The 21,393-nt window shown below is 34.7% G+C and overlaps 1 protein-coding gene across 1 annotated transcript in view; it reads right to left on the bottom strand.

Moving 5' to 3' along the window:
- USP32 (ubiquitin specific peptidase 32) overlaps positions 1-21,393 on the bottom strand; it is a 215,336-nt gene that overhangs the window by 47,526 nt on the left and 146,417 nt on the right. The window contains exons 8-12 of the mRNA XM_070562389.1: positions 20,915-21,030; positions 20,462-20,524; positions 18,289-18,372; positions 13,620-13,681; positions 5,661-5,763 (exon numbers count right to left, since the gene is read on the bottom strand). Coding sequence (XP_070418490.1) covers positions 5,661-5,763; positions 13,620-13,681; positions 18,289-18,372; positions 20,462-20,524; positions 20,915-21,030 — 428 coding nt within the window. The remainder of the gene's footprint in view (positions 1-5,660; positions 5,764-13,619; positions 13,682-18,288; positions 18,373-20,461; positions 20,525-20,914; positions 21,031-21,393) is intronic.

Below are 21,393 nucleotides of genomic sequence, written 5' to 3'. Positions count from 1 at the left end.
CATTAGATTAAAGAGCTTCTTCAAGGCAAATGAAAACAGGATTGAAACAAAAAAACAACCCACTAACTGGGAAAAAATATTTGCAAGTCATATATCTGACAAAGGCTTAATATCCTTAATATATAAAGAACTCTCACAACTCAACCACAAAACATCAAACAACCCAATCAAAAAATGGGCTGGAGACATGAACAGACATTTCTCCAAAGAAGATATACTGATGGCCAATAGGCACATGAAAAGATGCTCATCATCGCTGATCATCAGGGAAATGCAAATCAAAACTACACTGAGATATCACCTTACACCCGTTAGAATGACAAAAATATCTAAAACTAATAGCAACAAATGTTGGAGAGGTTGTGGAGAAAAAGGAACCCTCACACACTGCTGGTGGGAATGCAAACTGGTGCAGCCACTATGGAAAACAGTATGGAGATTCCTCAAAAAACTAAAAATAGAACTACCATACGATCCAGCCATCCCACTACTGGGTATTTATCCAAAGAGCCTGAAGTCAGCAATCCCAAAAGTCCTGTACACCCCAATGTTTATTGCAGCACTGTTTACAATAGCCAAGACGCGGAAGCAACCTAAGTGCCCAGCAACAGACGAATGGATAAAGAAGATGTGGTACATATTTACAATGGAATACTACTCAGCTGCAAAACAGAACAAAATCATTCCATTTGCAATAACATGGATGGACCTTGAGAGAATTATGTTAAGTGAAATAAGCCAGCAAGAGAAAGATAATCTGTGTATGACTCCACTCATATGAGGAATTTAAAACTATGGACCAAGAACAGTTTGGTGGATACCAGGGGAAAGGTGGGGTGGGGGGTGGGCACAAAGGGTGAAGTGGTGCACCTACAACATGACTGACAAACATTAATGTACAATTGAAATTTCACAAGATTGTAACCTATCAATAACTCAATAAAAAAAAATAGTGATATAAAGTTTCATTCTAAAATACATTTATTTACATAAAAATGGTAAAGTTATTTATATATTATGCAAATAATAGTAAGGGTATTATATGACAAAAATGGTGATGATAGTACACAAATAACTCAAAACTGGGAATCAACTTTAAATATGAATTTGGGGTCACTGGTATTTTATTCTATTCTATTCTATTTATTTATTTATTTATTTTTGTTAAGGAAGATTCGTCATGAGCTAACATCTGTGCCAATCTTCCCCAATTTTGTGTGTAGGTCACCACCACAGCCTGGCCACTGACGAGTGGTGTAGGTCCACACCTGGGGAACTGAACCTGGGCCACCAAAGTGGAGCACACCAAACTTAACCACTAGGCCATGGTTCCAGCCCAAGTCATCAATATTTTAAATTGGACTGTCCACCAAAGAAGTCAAAATTGTATGGACAGTAGAACAGTGGAACCAAACTGATCTACAGCCAAAAGGAGGAGAAATATAAATTAGGCCTGAGTAGTTTATATTATTAATCATATGTTTAGACTTCAGCCTGTGAATTTCACAGCAATTCCTTAAAGATAATATTGATCTTCTCACAGCTCTTCTGATACCATGTCCATACCAACAAAAATGCATTCAATTTAAGTTAGGTTTCAAAAGAAAGATTTCAGTAAATAAAAATGACTTACTAATTAAATCATTTCAAGACTTTTCTTCAATTATGCTTTCTGATTTATTTGGTCTGGAGTGGAACACAGGCATTTTTTTTTTTTAAAGCTCTCTATGTGATTCTACTATACAGTCAGAATTGATAATCATTGCCCTAGTGAGGCTTATAGTCTCAAACTTTTGTTTTCATAATGTGCTCCAAATGCTGAAAGTATAGTAACTGATTTCTTATTGAATCTATTACTTACTCTAAAACTTGCTTTTTAGAAAAAGATTCAGATTTGAATGAGCTTTTGGATCATTTCCTTCTTTCCTATAGAGCTGGAGTAAGACAGATAGCATAGCTATTTTAAAAGAATAACTTTCTGAAAAGTTAAAGTCTTCTCCAAGGTCACTTTGTTATCCTTTAGAAAATCACTTTATTCTTGCTATAAGTGTTCTTGAACTTAAATGATGCCTGCATAACTATCATATGGTTGACAGGTAACTCCTTTTCAAATTTATATTCACTTCTCTATTCCATTTATATTAGGTTTATACATGCACGATAAATTACTTTTTAAAAATCTGTAAAAAGATTTTGAGGAAGATTAGGTTTCCTTAATCCCACTTGAGCAAATAATTTTCTTCAAGTTTTCCTCTGAGTTTGGCATTTAACAGAATTTCAAGGAGAAATATTTAGAATTGTATTTTAAATGCTTTAATGGGTTTGGAAATCTTATATGGAGCCTATGTTTCTAAAGAAAATTTACATGAAACCATTCTCATAATATTTTTTATTATAAACAGCTTAGTCCATAGGCTGAATCTATCGATATCATTGGCAAGAAAACGGGATGATAAATTACCAGGCATTAAATCTGTTAGGTTGAGTTTTATAATAATTTAGCAATAGAATGATTGTAATAGCTTATCAGAAGCTACAATCTTTGCCCCCAAAGACTACAGACTATACCATATGCTTTTAACATGGCACAATGAATGATACCCTTTAGACATGGAAAATACAGGCTTTTCTTCACTTTTTTTCCAATGTTTCAGTCTAAAGTGTTATGTCTTATTGTATTTGGCTTTCTTTTCTATTCTAGGAATCTATTGCTCCCAGTGTCTGGCACTGCCTGAAACTGTCACCACTACTTAGGTTCTCTCTTTTTTCCCATTCTCTGCCCTATTTTTCTTGTCATTTCTTCCACTCTTCTTGGCTTTCAGTAAAACTGTCAACATTTTTAGTTAATTAACCTTATCACTACTTTCCTTCTATACACTGAACCAACCAATAATGGTCATATATTGCAGTCACTGGCTCTTTTTCTTTTTTCTTTTGAGAAAGATTAGCCCTGAGCTCACATCTGCTGCCAATCCTCCTCTTTTTGCTGAGGAAGACTGGCCCTGAGCTAATATCCAGGCCCATCTTCTCCTATTTTATGTGGGATGCCTGCCACAGCATTGCTGGACAGGCAGTGCATAGGTCCACACCCGGGATCCAAACTGTCGAACCCTGTGCTGCTGAAGTGGAACATGCACACTTAACTGCTGCACCACCGGACTGGCCCCTCACTGGCTCTTTTTGACTACGTAATTTGCAGTTGCTCTGGGAAATTTTTTTCACCTAAACATCAAAGGACCTTGTTTTGTTTTTACTGACTTCTGGGTCTGGAACTACCATAAACTATCCCAGAAGCCCACGCTTCAGGAAGATAGGTCTCTAGATAGGTAGTTTCACCCATGGTGAGAAATTTTTCTTTCTCTGAGAGGATGATTCCTAAAAGGACTGACAATGTGGCACTTTAAGATAAGATAATTCTATTTTGATAATTTTATGATTCCTTCTGAATTGTATGAATGGTTTATGATGTTGCAAAATAAGAGGCAGGATTCACTTTCTTATCAGTGATGATGCTACTTCTTTTTATGCTTTATACATATATATATGGTCATGTGCTACTATGTGGCAGTTTGGTCAACAATGGTTTGCTTACACAATGGTGGTCCCTCAAGCTTAGTACCATACAGCCTAGGTGTGTAGTGTGCTATATCATCTAGGTTTGTGTAAGTACTATAGGGAAGGAAGAAACCTCTATCCTTCTAGGTTCTTCTGGCTGGTCTAAGAATTAAATTGACATGAGACAGAGTAACAGGAGAAAAATGAACAGAAGTTTAATAACACGTATAAATAGGAGAAACCCAGGAAAAACAAGTAACTGGCCAAAATGGCTGAAGCCCTCACCTTAAGTACCATCCTCAGCTAAAGACAAAAGAAGTTGTTGGGGGTGGGGAGAGTCAGGGACTTCAAACGGAAGGAAAGCAATTTACAGGTAGGTGAAAAGGAGCAAACATTTGGAAAACAAGTGTTTGGCCACACAGAAACAGAAGAACATAGAGGGAAGCCCAACAAACAGGCTTTTCTAGGTTCCTCCCTGTCTATTACCTAATTCATGTTATGCTAAGGTGATAGCTCGCTTCCTGAGACAGTTTTTTTATCTGAATTCTTAGAGGCAGTTAAGCAGGAGCTAATAAAAATTTTCTGAGTCTTTTGTTTCTTAAAACTAATCAGCCTAAAATAATCCTCATGTTGAAGAGATACATTTTGGGGTGGCGTATTTTGTACCCCTTCAGACCATTCTATGGTATTTGCACAACAACAAAATCACCTAATGATGCATTTCTTAGAACATATCCCTGACATGAAGCAATGCATGACGGTACTCAATAAGTCTGAGATACCAATTGGGCATCCAAGTAGAGTTCAGAGAGGTCTGGTCCAAAGATATAAATCTGTGTCATCAGCATACATAGAGTACTTAAACTGCAGTCATTTCGTCATTGTGCAAGCATCATAGAGGGTACTTACACAAACCTAGATGGTATAGCCCACTATACACCTAGGCTAAATGGTACTAACCTTATGGGATCACGATTGTATACGCAATTTGTCAGTGACTGAAATGTCATTACGTGGTGCACGCCTGTATAAAGAGCAAAAAGCATTTCAAAATAGACTGTGGTGCTTTATCCCAATGTTCTCACTTTCTATCTACAATCATCATCATTATCTACCTACAAGGTCTTCGAAGTCATTTGCAAATTTTTATTCCTTCAGTGACACCGAAGTCTATCTTTTCCAATTAACGTATTGTACTTTATGTTAGTAGTGAAAACACACTACTAAACTCTGCAAAAGGGAAAAAGAACCATGCAGAATAATGAGGTAGATAATGTAAACAGTTTACCAATATTCTGATAAATAAACAATGACAGAAAAGGACATATAGAAAAAGTAGGAATCAAATTATTAAAATTTTCGTTAGTGATCATTAGACAACTGAGAATGAGCTGATATATCAACTGACTCTCCAAGAATGAAGAAATTTGATTCCTGGCATTACTCTTTCTTAGTTTTTTAATTCTGAAAAAAATTCTTTCTATGTTTTAAATAAGACTATAGAATATTCACTAATGAGAATTTCTTTTTTAACTTTTTATTTGGAATGATGGCAGATTATCATTTAAAAATTGAGCTCTAATGTTAGTTCTGAAATTAACTTTCTTGAATAGAAAATCAGCACTTCTTACCCAGAGTCTTCAACTGTTTGATGGAAAAGGTGAACAAATGAAGGGTAACGTAAATGATGTGGTTGAGACAACATTCACTGGCTTTAAAGTCAGTCCTTAGGTTTGATCCCAGAACTTCCAATCTGAGCAAGATATTCAGATTACCTTTAATCTCAGCCTCAGGTTCCTCACAGGTAAAATGGGTATAATACTACCTTCCTCATAGAGATATTGTGAAGATTAAAAGAGATATGTAAGGTGCATATATATGTACCCCCATGCCCAGTATTACCTTCTTCACAGAGCAAGGGAGGAAATTTATGTGGAAGTGTAAGCACAGAGGCTGGTTGATAGGAAGTTATCATATGAGTATTCATTTCTTTCCCCTCAAATCTTATCTAGGTTGGAGCATTTTATTACTGACCAGTAGTCACACAAAGTCTGATAGAACTGAAAACTCTATGAAAAATGTAAATAAACAAGAATCTTACTCACATATTTGACATATTCTTTCCACTGCTGCCACCACTGCATGGAGATGATAAACCAGTTGTGTCCTGGTTGTAGACCATACCTGCTCTCTCGTTCTAACCATCCTCTGTACACACAAAAGAAATTCAGTACATCAAATGGTGTGTGAAATAGATGACCACACATCTGCAAATTATCATTAGAAATTTTTATAAAGGAAAAATATGAAACAAATAGATACACTCCAGAGACTGTCACAATTTCAATTAGTGAAACATTGATAAGCCAATTTCAGGAGTCATATCACCACTATCAAGCCTCGTACTGATGTTTTCAAAATAGCTTTATTGAGGAATAATTTACATAACATAAAATTTACCTGAATTAAGTGAACAACTTAATGATTTTGGTAAATTTACAAATGTGTGCAATCACCACCGCAATCCAATTTTAGAACATTTCAATTACCCCAAAAAGAGACCTTCTGCCCATTTTTAGTCAATCTGTGTTACCGCTCTCAGCCCCAGGAAACCAGTAGTCTATTTTCTCTCTTCTACATTTCTCTTTTCCAAACATTTTGTATAAATGCAGTGATATAGCACATGATCTTTCACATCTGGCCTCTTTTACTAAGTATGTTTCTAAGGTTCATCTATGTTGTAGCAGATATCATTAGTTTGTGCCTTTTTATTACTCAATAGTAGTATTCCATAGGTATGTATATACCACATTTTGTTTTTCCATCTAACATCTCATCATTTGAAACTGGCAAACTGTTTTCCAAGTGGATGCACCATTTATCATTCCCATCAGTAATGTATGAGGGTTCTAGTTTCTCTGTATTTTCACCAACACTTCTTATTGTCTGTCTTCTCTATAATAAAATATTCTAGTGGGTGTGAAGTGGTGTCACATTGTGATTTTTTTTTCTTTTGAGGAAGATTAGCCCTGAGCTAACTACTGCCAGTCCTATTCTTTTTTTGCTGAGGAAGCCTGGCCCTGAGCTAACACCCATGCCCATCTTCCTCCACTTTATTTGTGGGACGCCTAACACAGCATGGCGTGCCAAGCAGTGCCGTGTCCGCACCTGGGATCCGAACCGGCGAACCCCGGGCCACTGAGAAGCAGAACACGCGACCTTAACCGCTGCGCCACCGGGCCGGCCGTACATTGTGATTTTTAAAACACTATTTTTGTGGAGGAGAAATTCATATAACATAAGGTGGTGACTGCTTATTCTGAATGTACTAAATGCTGCTGAATTTTATGTTTTAAAATGGTTTCATGTTATGTGAATTTCTCCAAAACATTTTCATACATCCTAATTAAGCAGTTATACACTAAGCAGTTATTCTCTATTTCTCCCTTCCCCCAGCCCTTGACAATCACCAATATGCTTTCTGACATGATTTGAGCATCTATGTGCTTGATGACTATTTGTATATCAGCTTTGGAGAAATGTGTAATCAATTCCTTTGCCCATTTTTTAATTGAGTTGTTTGTCTTTTTGTTGGTGAGTTGTAGGAGTTCTTTACGTATTCTATTTACTTGACCTTTGTCAGTTCTATGATTTAGAAAGATCTTCCATTCTGTAGGTTGTCTTTTTCACTTTCTTGACAATGTTCTTTGATGAACAGAAGTTTGTAATTTTGATGAAGTCAAATTTATTTATTTTTTTCTTTGGCTGCTCATGCTTTTGGTGTCACATATAAGAATTCATTTCAAAATCCAAATCATTCTTTTTTTTTTTTAAAGATTTTATTTTTTTCCTTTTTCTCCCCAAAGCCCCCCGGTACATAGTTGTATATTCTTCGTTGTGGGTCCTTCCAGTTGTGGCATGTGGGACGCTGCCTCAGCGTGGCTTGATGAGCAGTGCCATGTCCGCGTCCAGGATTCGAACCAATGAAACACTGGGCCGCCTGCAGTGGAGCGCGTGAACTTAACCACTCGGCCACAGAGCCAACACCCCAAATCATTCTTGAAAAAATATTTTTGCTAGATGTAGAATTCTTGGTTACAGTTTTTTCTTTTAGTACTTTTTTTGTTTTTTTAACGAAGATTAGCCCTGAGCTAACATCTGCTGCCAATCCTCCTCTTTTTGCTGAGGAAGACTGGCCCTGAGCTAATATCCATGCCCATCTTCCTCTACTTTATATGTGGGACACCTACCACAGCATGGCGTGCCAAGCGGTGCCATGCCCGCACAGGGGATCTGAACCAGCAAACTCCGGGCCGCCAAAGCAGAACGTGCGAACTTAACCGCTGCACCACTGAGCCGGCCCCTCTTTCAGTACTTTAATAAGAATTCCATTCCACTCATTTCTGGATTCCAAGGTTTCGGATGAGAAAACTGCAGTTAATCTTATTGAGGATACACTGTATAGGATGAGCAGCTTCTCTCTTGCTGCCTTGAAAATTCTGTCCCTGGCTTCTGACAATTTGATTGTAACCTGTCTTGGTGTGGATCTCTTAAGAGTTTATCCTTGGAATTCAGTGAGCTTTTTGAGTGTTTAGACTCATGTCTTTTATCAAATTTGGGAAGTTTTAGGCCATTATGTCTTCAAATATTCTGCCATTTTTCTCTCTCTTGCTCTTCTGGAATTCCCATCATGTGTATGTTGGTATGCTTGCTGCTATTCCATAGGTCTCCTAAGCGCTGTTAATTTTCCTTCATTCTTTTTTCTTTCTACTTCTCAGTGTGGATAATTTCAACTGGCCTACTTTAAGTTCGTTGATTCTTTCTTCTATCTGCTCAAATCTGGTGAGGAATCCCTCTAGTGAATTTTTCATTTCAGTTACCATATTTTTTGGCTCCAGAATTTGTGCTTGTCAAAATAAAGTCTGATAAACTTTATTTTTAGACTTTTTTCCTTTATTGTTCAATGTTTCTGTGGAAAGACAGGCTCTTGAAGTTACCTACTACACCACTTTCACTGAGTCACTCCTCTCACTGTACTTTTAATTTGCCTTCCCTGAAGATGCTGCTGGGCATCTTTTCAAGGGTTTATTAGCCATTCTTCATTCATTCATTCATACCTGACTGGTGAAATGTCAATTCAAGTCTTCTGCACATTTTTAATTAGATTTTTAAATTTCATATGTTGTAACATTTATATAACCTGGAAGCAAGTCCTTTTTCAAAGATATAATTTGTAAATATTTTCTTCCAGTCTCTGGCTGAATGGTGCCCATTGAACCTCAAAAGTTTTTAACTGTGACTAAGTCCAATTTATCAAAAATTTTTTTCATTTATGGATTGTGCTTTTGGTGTGCTAACCTCAAATAACGAAGATTTTATATTAGTTTTATTTTCATAAGTGTTATAGTTTTAGCTCTTATGTTTAGGTCTATGAGACACATTTTGAGTACATTTTTGTGTATGGTATGAGGTAAGGGTCTAAATCTGTTCACATGTGGATATCCAATTATTCTGTACCATTTGTTGAAAATGAAAACCCTTTCTCCATTGAATTTTCTTGGATAATTTGTAGAAAATCAATTGACCAAATATATAAGGGCTTCTTTCTAAACTGTCAGTTCAGTTTGATTGATCTCTATGTCTATCTTTACACCAGTACTACACTGTCTTGATTAATGTAGGCTTATACTAAGTTTTGAATTCAGGAACTTTAAGTTCTTCAATTCTGTTATTTTTTGAAGTTGTCTAAGCTAGTCTAAGTTCTTTGATTTCTTTTTTTTTGAGGAAGATTAGCCCTCAGCTAACATCTGCTGCCAATCCTCCTCTTTTTGCTGAGGAAGACTGGCCCTGAGCTAACATCTGTGCCCATCTTCCTCTACTTTTTATATGGGGGATGCCTACCACAGCATGGCTTGCCAAGTGGTGCCATTCTGCACCCGGGATCCAAACCAGCAATCCCTGGGCCGCCAAAGCAGAACGAGCGAACTTAACCACTGTGCCACTGGGCCGGCCCCATTATTATTTTATATTTAAGTCTGGCTTTGTTGGGGAAAGCATAACTTACTGGTCAGCCATTGATTGGTGAGAGGTTGTGTTTAAACATCTTGAGCCAGTAACACCTTTTTCCTGATGGATCTGTTCACAGTTTGGGAAACACAGGCAAAGTTCAGGTATGTTAAAAACATTCTCTGGCTTTTACCTGTTGCATGTGCAAGGCCTCACATCCAATCAGGAATGACTAGATAGCTAAAGCCCTATTCAGTATCTCCTGAGCTTGCATGTAGCCTTATATACAAGCAGCCTTCCAGATCATTAGGGTATATGGAAGTTTATTAATATTCACTGTGGTTATCTTGTACGCTGGATCTCATTGTTAAAATTTTGACTAGTCTGACAGTCTGTTGCTTCCCTTAACCAGTATCTTAACCCCAAGCTAGTCATGTTCCTTGATTATTTGCCACCATGATCTCTACTGTTTTTTTATAGTTCTCTTGGGTAGACTTTCATCCCTGCTCTACTCCAAATCAAGTCAGCCCTTGCTGGCCTTCCCTGGTAAAACCGTCATGCAGAACTGTTGGATGAGACGGAGTGGGAACTGTGCCAGTAAAATTATTAGAGATTCCTGTTATTCTTACCAAAGTTTAGTAGTTTTTCTTGAGTAAATGCTTCAAAATTTGTTGAATACCTCTGGTCAGTTTCCAGAGTCCTTAGGTGACTGACAATTTTGTCTAGTTTTATATTTTGTCCAATTGCTTTTTGGGGAGAGGATTTGCTGAGATCTTCACTCAGTCATTGCAGAAATCAAGATACTGATTTTTAAACAGAGTACTGATTCTTTAAGTTAGAGAGAAATATTTCTTTCACCTCACTGCCTATGTACCAACCTGACTCATACTTTAAAAATCATGACAATCAAATGAATTTTTAGAAGTGAAAATGGAGGCAAAATAAAACAAAACTTAAAAAATCTAAATGAAATGAACCAATTTAGAATCCAGGATTTGAAATTCAGATTTATTGAAAAATAAAGAATATAGAAAGCAGTAGATTATTTGTGTTTTTAACAAAAAGTAGTCTTAGGTTTGATTCTGCCACTTCTATGTAACTTTAGGTAAGTTCCTCAACTTTTGTGAATCTGTTTCCTCTTTTACAAAATGGGATGATGTCACTAATTTCATGCCGTCATCCTGAGAACTAGACGAAATAATGCACGTGGAAGTACTTTGCAAAGAACAAAATTCCATAAAAACATAAGATTATATCAACATAATATTTTTAACTAGGGAAGCTATCAGCACTTACAAAATAATTAAGCCAAGAAATAAATAAATAAATATATATATATATATTTAGATATAGATATAGATATAGATATACAGTTCACACAGCATTCTTAATATCTATGCTAAGTCATATTGACTTCAGAAGATATTAGTATAACATGAAATTAGACTTCAATATTATAAGAAAAAAGGTACTGCAGCTACATAAAGCCTTTCAGTATTTCCTCACAATATCTCATTTGTACACTTCAATGTATTTTTAAATTTTATTTTACATTTAGCTAAAATAGCTAAAAATTAGAGAAAATCAAGACATTTTCAACATCTGAAAACTACAAACAAGAATGAGTCTTCTGAGTATGAAAATTAAAAAGACTACATGAGACTAGCGTTTTTATGAACATTTTACAAAATGGAGTTTGCTTAACCTTGATTTTGCTTAATCTTCTTTAAGAAATAATAATTTTTAAAAATCCATTTTAAAAGGCTAGAAAATATACTTGCTACTTCAACTAATCTGAATCTCAACTGTCAATGCTTGTTTTAATGTTTACTATGTAATTCTGTATTCAGGTATTCCAAACAATTCTATTTCAATAAACTCTCTTTTATTCAGTAGTCCAAAACCAGAAGAAACTACTGAAAAATTTGTATACACACTACTTTTAAGAAAAAGTCAAGTGACAAGCTATATAGTAAGAGTTTATTCTAAAAGCAAAGTTCAGTAGCAATTCAGTCCTCTTTCTGAAACTTTCTTTATGAATATGTAGTATAACGGTAACCCTAAAGCAATGAAAGATATTTGAGGTATTAAAAATTGAATTATATCTATAAAAATGTACAGGCCTATTAACCCAAGTATTTCACCTCAAGTAATTTTGCCTAAGTAAATCCCTAACCAAGGCACACAGATTTTATTACTAAATTGTTCCAATACACTTACATTTAAAGAAAAATACAGATAAAAACAGGGGATAAATAGGGCCTACTAGGCAATAATTTAAATTATAACTGGCTTTTGAGATATAAAAGTATCATTTTATATGATTTGCAGTGAAAAAGAAAATAAAACAATATTTCAGAATATTCTTATTTTTGTAAAATTTTACAATCACATATGTGGGTATGTGAATGTTAAAAGTGTCAATAGTGCAACCATCAACAAAATGAAAAGACAGCCATGGAATGGGAGAAGATATTTGCAAGCCAAATACAAGATAAGAGGTTAATCTCTAAAATATACAAGGAACTGATATAACTCAATAGCAAAAAACAAATAATTCAATTAAAAAATGGGCAAAGGACCTAAACAGACATTTTTCCAAAGATATACAAATGGCCAATAGGTACAAGAAAAGGTGTTCAATATCACTAATCATCAGGGAAATGCAAATCAAAACCACAATGAGACATCACCTCACACCTGTTAGGATGGCTATTATCAAAAAGATAAGAGAGAATAAATGCTGGCAATGATGTGGAGAAGAGGGAACTCTTGTACACTGTTGGTAGGAATGTAAATTGGTACAGTCACTATGGAAAATGGTATGGAGGTTTCTCAACAAATTAAAAATAGAACTATCACACAACCCAGCAACCCCACTTATGGGTATATAGCAAAAGGAAATAAAATCAGCTTGAAGAGATAGCTGTACTCTCATGTTCACTGAAGCATTATACACAATAAGCAAGACAGAAACAACTTCAGTGTCCAACAACAGATAAAGGGATAAAGAAAACGTGATATATATATAACGGAATATTATTCAGCCTTAAAAAAGAAAATCTTGTCATTTACAACAACGTGGATGAAGCTGGAGGGTGTTATGCTAAGTGAGATAAGCCAGACAGAGAAAGACAAATACTGCATGGTATCACTTATGCATGGAATCTTAAAAAAAAAAAAAAAAAAAAAAGCGAAACTCAGGAATGGAGTAGAAAACTGGTTGCCACAGGCTGGCAGCTGCAGGCAAAGAGGGAGGTTGGTAAAACGGTACAAACTTTCAGTTGTAGGATGAATAAAGTCTGCAGATCTAATGTATAATGTGGTGACTATAGTTGATAACACTGTGTTGTATAACTGAAATTTGCTAAGAGAGTAAGTAGAACTTGAACATTTTCACCAAAAAAAAAAAAAGATGATAAATATGCAAAGCAATGGTGATGGATGTGTTAATTAACTCAATGGGGGGAATCCTTTCAGAATGTATACAAATTCATATCATTATATCGTATACTTTAATATCTTACAATTTTAGTTATCAATTATATCTCAATAAAGCTGAAAAAAATGTCAACAGCAATTATCTGTAAACAGAGATGATGGGCATTTTTTGCTTCTTTTTGCTTATCTCTGCTTTCTAATCTTTGTACAATAAATGTGAACTGTTTTCTTGGAAGAAAAAATTGCTACCTTTTATATTATATCTTTTTTACTTCAAAAAATTAATTTAGTACTAATAAAATTTTAATATTAAATAGAATTTGATTTCCAAATTAATCCTATCTCTCGTATAGGAAGTTACTTTAACAAAATATGTCAAATATACAAATTTCTGTAGCGTATACACATGGGTAGACTTGCTGGATCATAAGGTAGGCCTACATTCAACTTTCATAAATAGTGCCAAACAATTTCCACATAAGTATTTTGGAGAAATAGGGTGTTACTATAATGATTACTTTAAAGTGGGGCATGATGCTGCTTAGTAAAATATACTTCAGGTTTTAGAAATTTCAATAATATAATGAAAAATACACAGATTAAAACTACAAACTTACCTAATAATTTGTCCTTCCTCTTCTGGAGTAGCTGGTCTTAACCCCAGAACTATGTGACATACCTAGAGAAAAAAGTGGTAAATTAAATTCCATTGACTGGTGCCAATGACTGGACTGTATAGTATTTCACATTCTCTGTGTGAGAGACACTTTCTAGGTAGGAATCTGAATTAGCAATAGCTTTCAACTGATGAATTATCAATGATTCACCTGAGCAAATCTAAACTTTCATCTTTAGCTGTTTGTTTTTAAAACAAACCATTTCAATGGAGGCCAACTTCAAAATCTCTATGTGAGATAAGAAATAAAGAAAGAGACAAAGAAAGGAAGAAAGAAAAGAACCAACCACTTTTCAGAATATTTCATTAATACTATATATTTTAATATACCTCATGCAGAGAATATTGTTTTTTTCCGTGAAATTGGAAGAGTATCTCATGGCACTTGGGGAGGAAGGTGAAGCGGAGATGAAGAGGAGATAGAAGATGAAAGATAAGGGTGGCATTTTAATTTGAACAGCTCTAAGAAACAAATCATTGCCACTAATGCTAAATAAGCGTTTTGTTTTTGTTTTGTTTTTTTGCTGAGAAAGATTAGCCCTGAGCTAAAATCTGCACCAATCTTCTTCCACTTTTTACATGTGGATCACCACCACAGCATGGCCAACAAGTGGTGTAGGTCCATACCAAGATCCAAACACACAAACCAGGGCAGCCAAAGCAGAGCACACTGAACTCAACCACCAGGCCAGAGAGCCGGACCCTAAATATGTTTTTTAAGGCTCATTTCCTCTTTATTTGCCTTCTGTAAATATCATCACAAAAGATGTAATTTCTTTCTCATTATTTTATCATGAAAAGTTTCAAAAGTACAGAAAAATTGAAAGAATTTTACACAGAACATGTCATACCCATTACCCAGATTTTAACATTAACATTTTATTATACTTGTATCTATCCCTCAATTTATCCATCAATCTTAATTTTTGGATACATTTCAAAGTAAATTATAGACATTGGTATAGCTCTCTGTAAATACATCAGCATGTCTAACATTAACTAGAGTTCAACATCTGTTTACAGTTTTGTTTATCTTTGGACACAACATTTACATAACAATGAAATATACAAATTAGGTTTTTGAGATTCATCCGTGTATCAGAAGTTCATTTTTTTTATTGCTGAGTAGTATTCCATTGTTCCAATATACCACCATTTGTTTTATCCATTCTCATATTGATGGATACTTGGGCTTTTGACATATTTACTGTAGACAAATTTTAAACTTTTAATAAATGGAAATATAATATACATGCTTAAGTGAACAAATGTTAAGGGTACAATTCAATGACCTTTTCACAAATAAACACAACTATATAACCTTCACCCAGTCAAGAAATAGGACATTACTACCTCCTCCAAAGCCCTACTGTGGGTTCTTTCCCAGACACTACCGCATCCCTTTGATGCATTCACTATCCTGAATTCTATCACCATAGATTGGTTTTGCCTGCTTTTGAATTCTTTGGTTCAGTGTTTCCCAAACAATGTTATGCAAGATTCCTCCATGTTGTTTTGTGTAGCATTAGTATATTTATTTTCATTGCTGTAAAGTATACCACTGTATGCATGCAATGGCACATATGTATGGTGACAGATAAAAACTGGACTGTTGGTGGTGAACACGCAGTCTATACAGAAACTGAAATACAGTGATGCACACATAAAATTTACACAATGTTGTAAGCCAATATGACCTCAATAAAATAATTTAAAAAAACCCAAACCATTCCTTCCCATCTGCAATGCAATGTCTTCCTTGTTATAAATCAAGGGATCACATATACGTAGGTCTGTTTAAGGACTCTCAATACTTTTCCATTGGTCTATTTGTCTAATTTTATGCAGATATCAGGTTGTCTTCATACTGTTGTTTTATAGTAGTCCTATTATCTGGTAATCTAAGTCCTCTAACACTGTTCTTTAATATTATCTTGGCTATTTTTGGCCCTTTACACTTCTGTATGTATTCAGAATCAGCTTGTCAAGTTCCACCATGACAATAATAAACTTCTTTGGATTTTGATCGTGAGTGTACCAAATCTATAAATCAAGTGCAGAGGAACTGACGTCTTTAAAATACTGAGCCCTTCAATCCATAAATATGGATTATCTCCCTCTGTACTGCTTTTTTTAAATTACTGCTATAATAAATTACAGCTTAAAAGAACACATATTTATTATTTCACAGTTCTTTAGGTCAAAAGTCAGACCTGAGTCTCACTAGGCTAAAATCAAAATGTCAGCAAGGCTGTATTCCTTTCCGGAAGTTAAGGGAAGAATACATTTCCTTGTCTTTTCCAGCCTACAGAGTTCACCCATATTCCTTTGCCCATGGCCCCTTCCTCTATCTTCAAAGCTAGTAACTCTGCCTCTCTCTAACCCTTCTTCCAACACTGTGTCTCTGTCTCTCTGTCTCGACCTCTCTGACCACAGGTGGGAAAGACTGGGCCCAGCAGATAATCCAGGCGAATCTCCTTGTCTCAGAGTCCCTAACCTGATACACCTGCAAAGTCCCCTTTGCCATGTAATATAACATATTCACAGGTTCCAGGGATTAGGGCATGGGTATTGGTTGGGGGTGTGGGGGAGGCAGGGATGACATTATTCTGTCTGCCACACTTTTTAACATTTGATACTTTTTGACGGAGGTATAAGTCAAAAGACCCGGATTATGTTTAGCATGCTTCCTCTGCAAAATATTGGGCACTGAGGATTGAAAATAAAGATATTACCACAGGGATGATTTTCTAATTCTACTGACACTTACATATGTTACAGTTAAATACTCAAAACTCTCAGCCAAGAGTGGGAATCTTAGCAAATAAAATAAGAGCATAAGTCAAGCTTTTATCACTAAACTTACCAGCTAACTCTACCAATTTTAAGACACATATAGAAAACAAAACAACTTAGCATAACAGTTTGCTTACTCATACATTAAGAGAACATATAGTTTTAAAAGCATATCTGAATATGGGATAAAGTGAGTATAGCAAAATGTAATGTTAAAATTTAAATGATGAACTGATGGGTATTCAATGAAAGATTCTTTGGGCTTTTCACAATATAATGTTGGAAACACAACTGCAAAACTCAAGCATATGCTTGTTTATAAGTTAGAGTCATGGAAAATTGTACAACTGCAAGCCCCTGATAAGAATGAGAAAATAGCAAAGGCAATACAAAAACTGGAAATGATATCCTACGTGAGAGCATGAGAGTGACTAAGATACAAACTTAAGTGACCAAAATGTTTATATAATTAATTATGCAGTAAAGTAGTTGAGGATATTATTTTAAACGAGATAAAAATAGTTCACCAATTTTGATATTACCAAGTATGTTATTTCTGTTTATAGTATTTATATTATTTTTGTACATATTTATATTTTATAAAGCCATTAACTTAAATTTCTGCTGAAAATTATACCTGACAGTAGAACAACTGATTGATTTAAATGGATATTACAGGCCTATCAGATTGTACATGTTTTAAATATACAATAATGAGTCATTAGCTGTCAAGAAGAGATGAATTTCCATTTATTCCAACATAGTTGTGTCACAAATAAGTTATTCTTTATTTACAATGGAAGATTATGAAAGATATAAAGATACCAAACCTTTCTGACCTTCACAGGGGTGCTTTTACAAGGAAAGGAAAATAAGGAGAATCTAAAATACCACTATTAAATCAACTTAAATATTTATGAAGAATATTGAAAAACAGGAAACCGTAAATTAGTTTTAAAAATTGGAGCAAAGGAACTACTTTACTAGGAAAAGAGATAGAATTTGGCAACCTCTATAGCTTAATCTTGACTTCTGGCAGCTTTTTTCCCTCCTTCTCCCTCAATCTTTCTTGGACTTTCTAAAGAAAAAAGATTAAGAAACAGCCTTGCAGCTAAGATAATCTTCTAATTGGAGACATTACATACTTCGAAAAATTTACAGCTGCCTATTTATGATCCATCTCTCTGTTCACACTGCTTCACTTGTTAGGAAGAGTCTTTTAAAAAAAAACAACAGTGGGGGCTGGCCTGGTGGTGAAGTTAAGTTCACGTGCTCTGCTTTGGTAGCCCTGGGTTCATAGGTTTGAATCCCAGGCAAGGACCTACGCACTGCTTATCAAGCCATGCCATGGCAGGCATCCTACATATAAAGTGGAAGAAGATGGGCACGGATGTTAGTGCAGGGCCAATCTTCCTCAGGAAAAAATAAATGGGGAAGACTAGTGGTGGATGTTAGCTTGGCCTAATCTTCCTCGAAAAAAAAAAAAAAAACAGTGAAGAAAAATAGCAAATTATGATGGCTATTATAATTTAAATGATTCTCTATGTGTCTACATGCTGTTCTATCACAAGTTATGATAAGATAAATACACATAATCAGCCATGTTCTATCTTATCTCCCATATCCTGATTTTCAGAAGCTTCAGTAGGCACTCCTGGCTTTCTCTCACCATCTTTCAGGTGGTGTACAGGATAACATAGTTTTTTCATAATATATGGTTTTGTAGCCTAGTTACAATAACTACTACATAATGAAAAAAATGTAGACTTACTGGTACTACTACCCTCTGTACCTGTCATTTACCTTAAACATACCTGGAAAAGGAGATTCAAAAATTCATTGGCAAGAACATTTTTCACACTCCAGATCTGATAGTCTTCTAGAGTAAGATGGCCCATCTGAAAGAGAAATAATATTCAAAAAGATCTCAAGTTAAGAATGGTCTCATGTTTTACAGCATTTGAATAAAATCTGGCTTATTAAACTTATATTGGTCATTTGTCTGAAAGTAAACCAATAATTTAAAGTAGATGTTATGTGTTCATCTGAAAAGTAGGCCAGCTAGGATAAGTTCTAAAAGTAACAAAACTCTGTTGAAGCAGTCAATGATAATGAGAACAATTTATCATCAACAATCTTCTTCCTTCAATAAGACCTGGGAAATAACTGACAATATCTTCTGCTTCAACGGTTACCTACGGAAAACCACAAAAGACCCCGGGTAGGGAAAATGGAGTATTTCTTAATTTTGAAAGCAAAAAGCAGACTCTCTGAATTTTGCTCTTTCATCCTAACAATTTCCTAAGATCTTCTTAGAAACATCTGGCAATATTATCAGACTTCTTAGAGATTTAAAGGAACTTAATATATACAAAAAATGAATATCTATATTACATTTCCCAAAAATACACCAAATGTTTCTTACTTCATGTGTTCAACAATTACCTAACAATCCTAGATGGATAATAATGTTATTAGCTTTTAGCATTTAATAATTTATTTAATCATTAATGATTTATTTAGTATTTAATGATAATTTAGTATTTAATTATAATTATTGGCTTTAATGATACTTCCATTTAAGTATGTTATTACCAATCTAAAGGTATAAAAAATGGGTAAATTGGAACAATCTAGTCACCAGTGAACATAGTTAATAGGTTTGGTAGAAAGGTCTAAGTTCTATTCTAAACTGTTACCACTTCATTATCATGGTTACATGGAGATAGAGCAGCTGAATTATATATTTTTTTAAGGTTCACAGCAGAACCAGAAGTTGAAACTTCATCTTACATAGACAGTAGTAATACCTACATGTTTATCAAACACTCAGAGAAAAGGTGTTAGAAACTGTATCTCTACATAAGGCATTTTCTAACAGAAACATTTGCAGGTTTCTGTTCTTATACATACCAAATAGAAGTGGATACCTTAGTGTTCTGCAGAGAGAGGTGAATGAAGGGAGAAGACTGCCTGAATTGCCAAACAAAGCTCAAGCCCGGTAAAATTCATTTTTATTATTTGTTTCTATTGAGCAACATTTAATAAGACTATAATGATTCATGTTGGAATTATGATTGAAGAAAGAAAAAAATTGATGTTACCTATTTTTTCTAAACCTCTATAACACCGCTGTAGTCTATATCCTACCCATCTGTTACTTGGTACATGTCGATGTTTGAGTGGAAAGGCTTAAATGAACTCAAATGTGCCTCACATATTATTTTCAACTTTACAGGGACATGTAGACACCACAGTAATGCCAGCTACAGGAATAAACCTATTATAATATCCTTACAAATAAATGTCGTCAAACTAAAAAATTCAAGAATTTATATTCTTTGTAAAGCACATACTTATTCCTGCTATTACATGCTTATTCTGGCTGCAACAAAAGAACTCAAGAAAGGCCCTTACCAACACTATTAAGACATTTTTTTTTTTTAAGGAATATGTATATGCACCACCCAGATTGGGATAAAAAATTATATGCGTCATCTCAGATATGCTTATGGTCCTTCCCAGTTAATCAATCTACTCATCCCCGAAATCACTATTCTATGCCTATCACCATTTTTTACTTTTGCCTCTGTTCTTGAACTTCATATAAATGGAATCATACATATGTATTCTTTTTGGTGTGACTTCTTTTGCTTAATTATATAAGGTCAGCCTTACCATAACTTATAAAATGGGAGAAAAAGATCATAAACTATAGATGACAACGGCTGTGTCTATTTAATTTTTATAAAATGCCTAGCTTATAAAATATAATAAAAGTTTTCATATTATAACACTCAAAGGAGCTGTTTAAAGATGGAATGGGCTATCTTCAGCGACAACTTGGAAGTATTGTAGCCACAGGTCCAAATAAGCACCTGGTGGAGATGATACAGAAGAGATTCAAATATGTAGATTAGCTACATATCCCAATTTAGAGTACATGGTATTTTTAGAAAAAGATAAATTAGTCCTAGCTAGACTCACCTTTGTGGTGTCATGTGCATTCAATATGTTTTCTACAATATCAGACAGATCCGTATGTAATTCCTTTAAAAACAGAAATCCAAAGGAATAATTAGAAAAAAGTAGGTATTTTATCATTTGGTATAAAGATAAAATATCATTTTATCATTCAGGCTAAAGTATACTATATTTTGGTCAAGTATTTCCTTAATTACGATAAATATAATCTTATGTTTGCTTTAAAAAATTAAGACAATTTTCGCGTAGTTTCTTTCTTACAAGTAAGTTCAGTTTATTAAATTTTCTGAGGCAATTTCCCAGTTTTGTACCTTCAGCTATGAATATTTTGGGCAGCATAAGATAGCAACTACAAGTAATAACAAATCCTTTTGTCTCTTTCTTTTTTAAAAATTCTCCACTCTATTTTCCTCTTGGAAGTTTACACGCAACAAGATGTACACAATCAGAACTTACTGGGATATCATCAGTACGGTTGTCCTTCCAGACCTCTAGAAGTGCAACCACCATGTCTCTCAGTTCGGTCCTGGAGAGAACTCCATCACGGTCAACATCAAACACCTTGAAGCAAACTAAAGAAAAGAAACTCTTATGGAAGGAAATTACTTTTATATTCTAAAGTATACTACATTTTACTAAAAGCTGCCCTAGAAAAATTACTTAGTTTCTCAAGCAAGTACATTCTCGATTCAGATCTCATCTGGAGCAGACTATATGTCATTAAAAGTCCTCTGAACTTGTAGGTCTTCCAGCACAAACTTCATACATCTCTCTCTCTAAATCATTACCTAGGTTGGAAAGTCCTATCCTTCACCTAAACCTGGAGTTAAATTCTTTGCAAACCAAAAGAAAAGGGCCAATATAGTAACTATTACAATACCTCACAGGTTTTGAGGGGGTAACTCAAGCCCTTAATTTCTAACATTTAAATATTA

This window comes from Equus przewalskii, chromosome 10 (genome assembly GCF_037783145.1).
Source record: "Equus przewalskii isolate Varuska chromosome 10, EquPr2, whole genome shotgun sequence".
Taxonomy (NCBI): domain Eukaryota; kingdom Metazoa; phylum Chordata; class Mammalia; order Perissodactyla; family Equidae; genus Equus; species Equus przewalskii.
The sequence above is the reverse complement of the archived record's forward strand: the minus strand, read 5'-3'. Positions and strand labels throughout refer to the sequence as shown.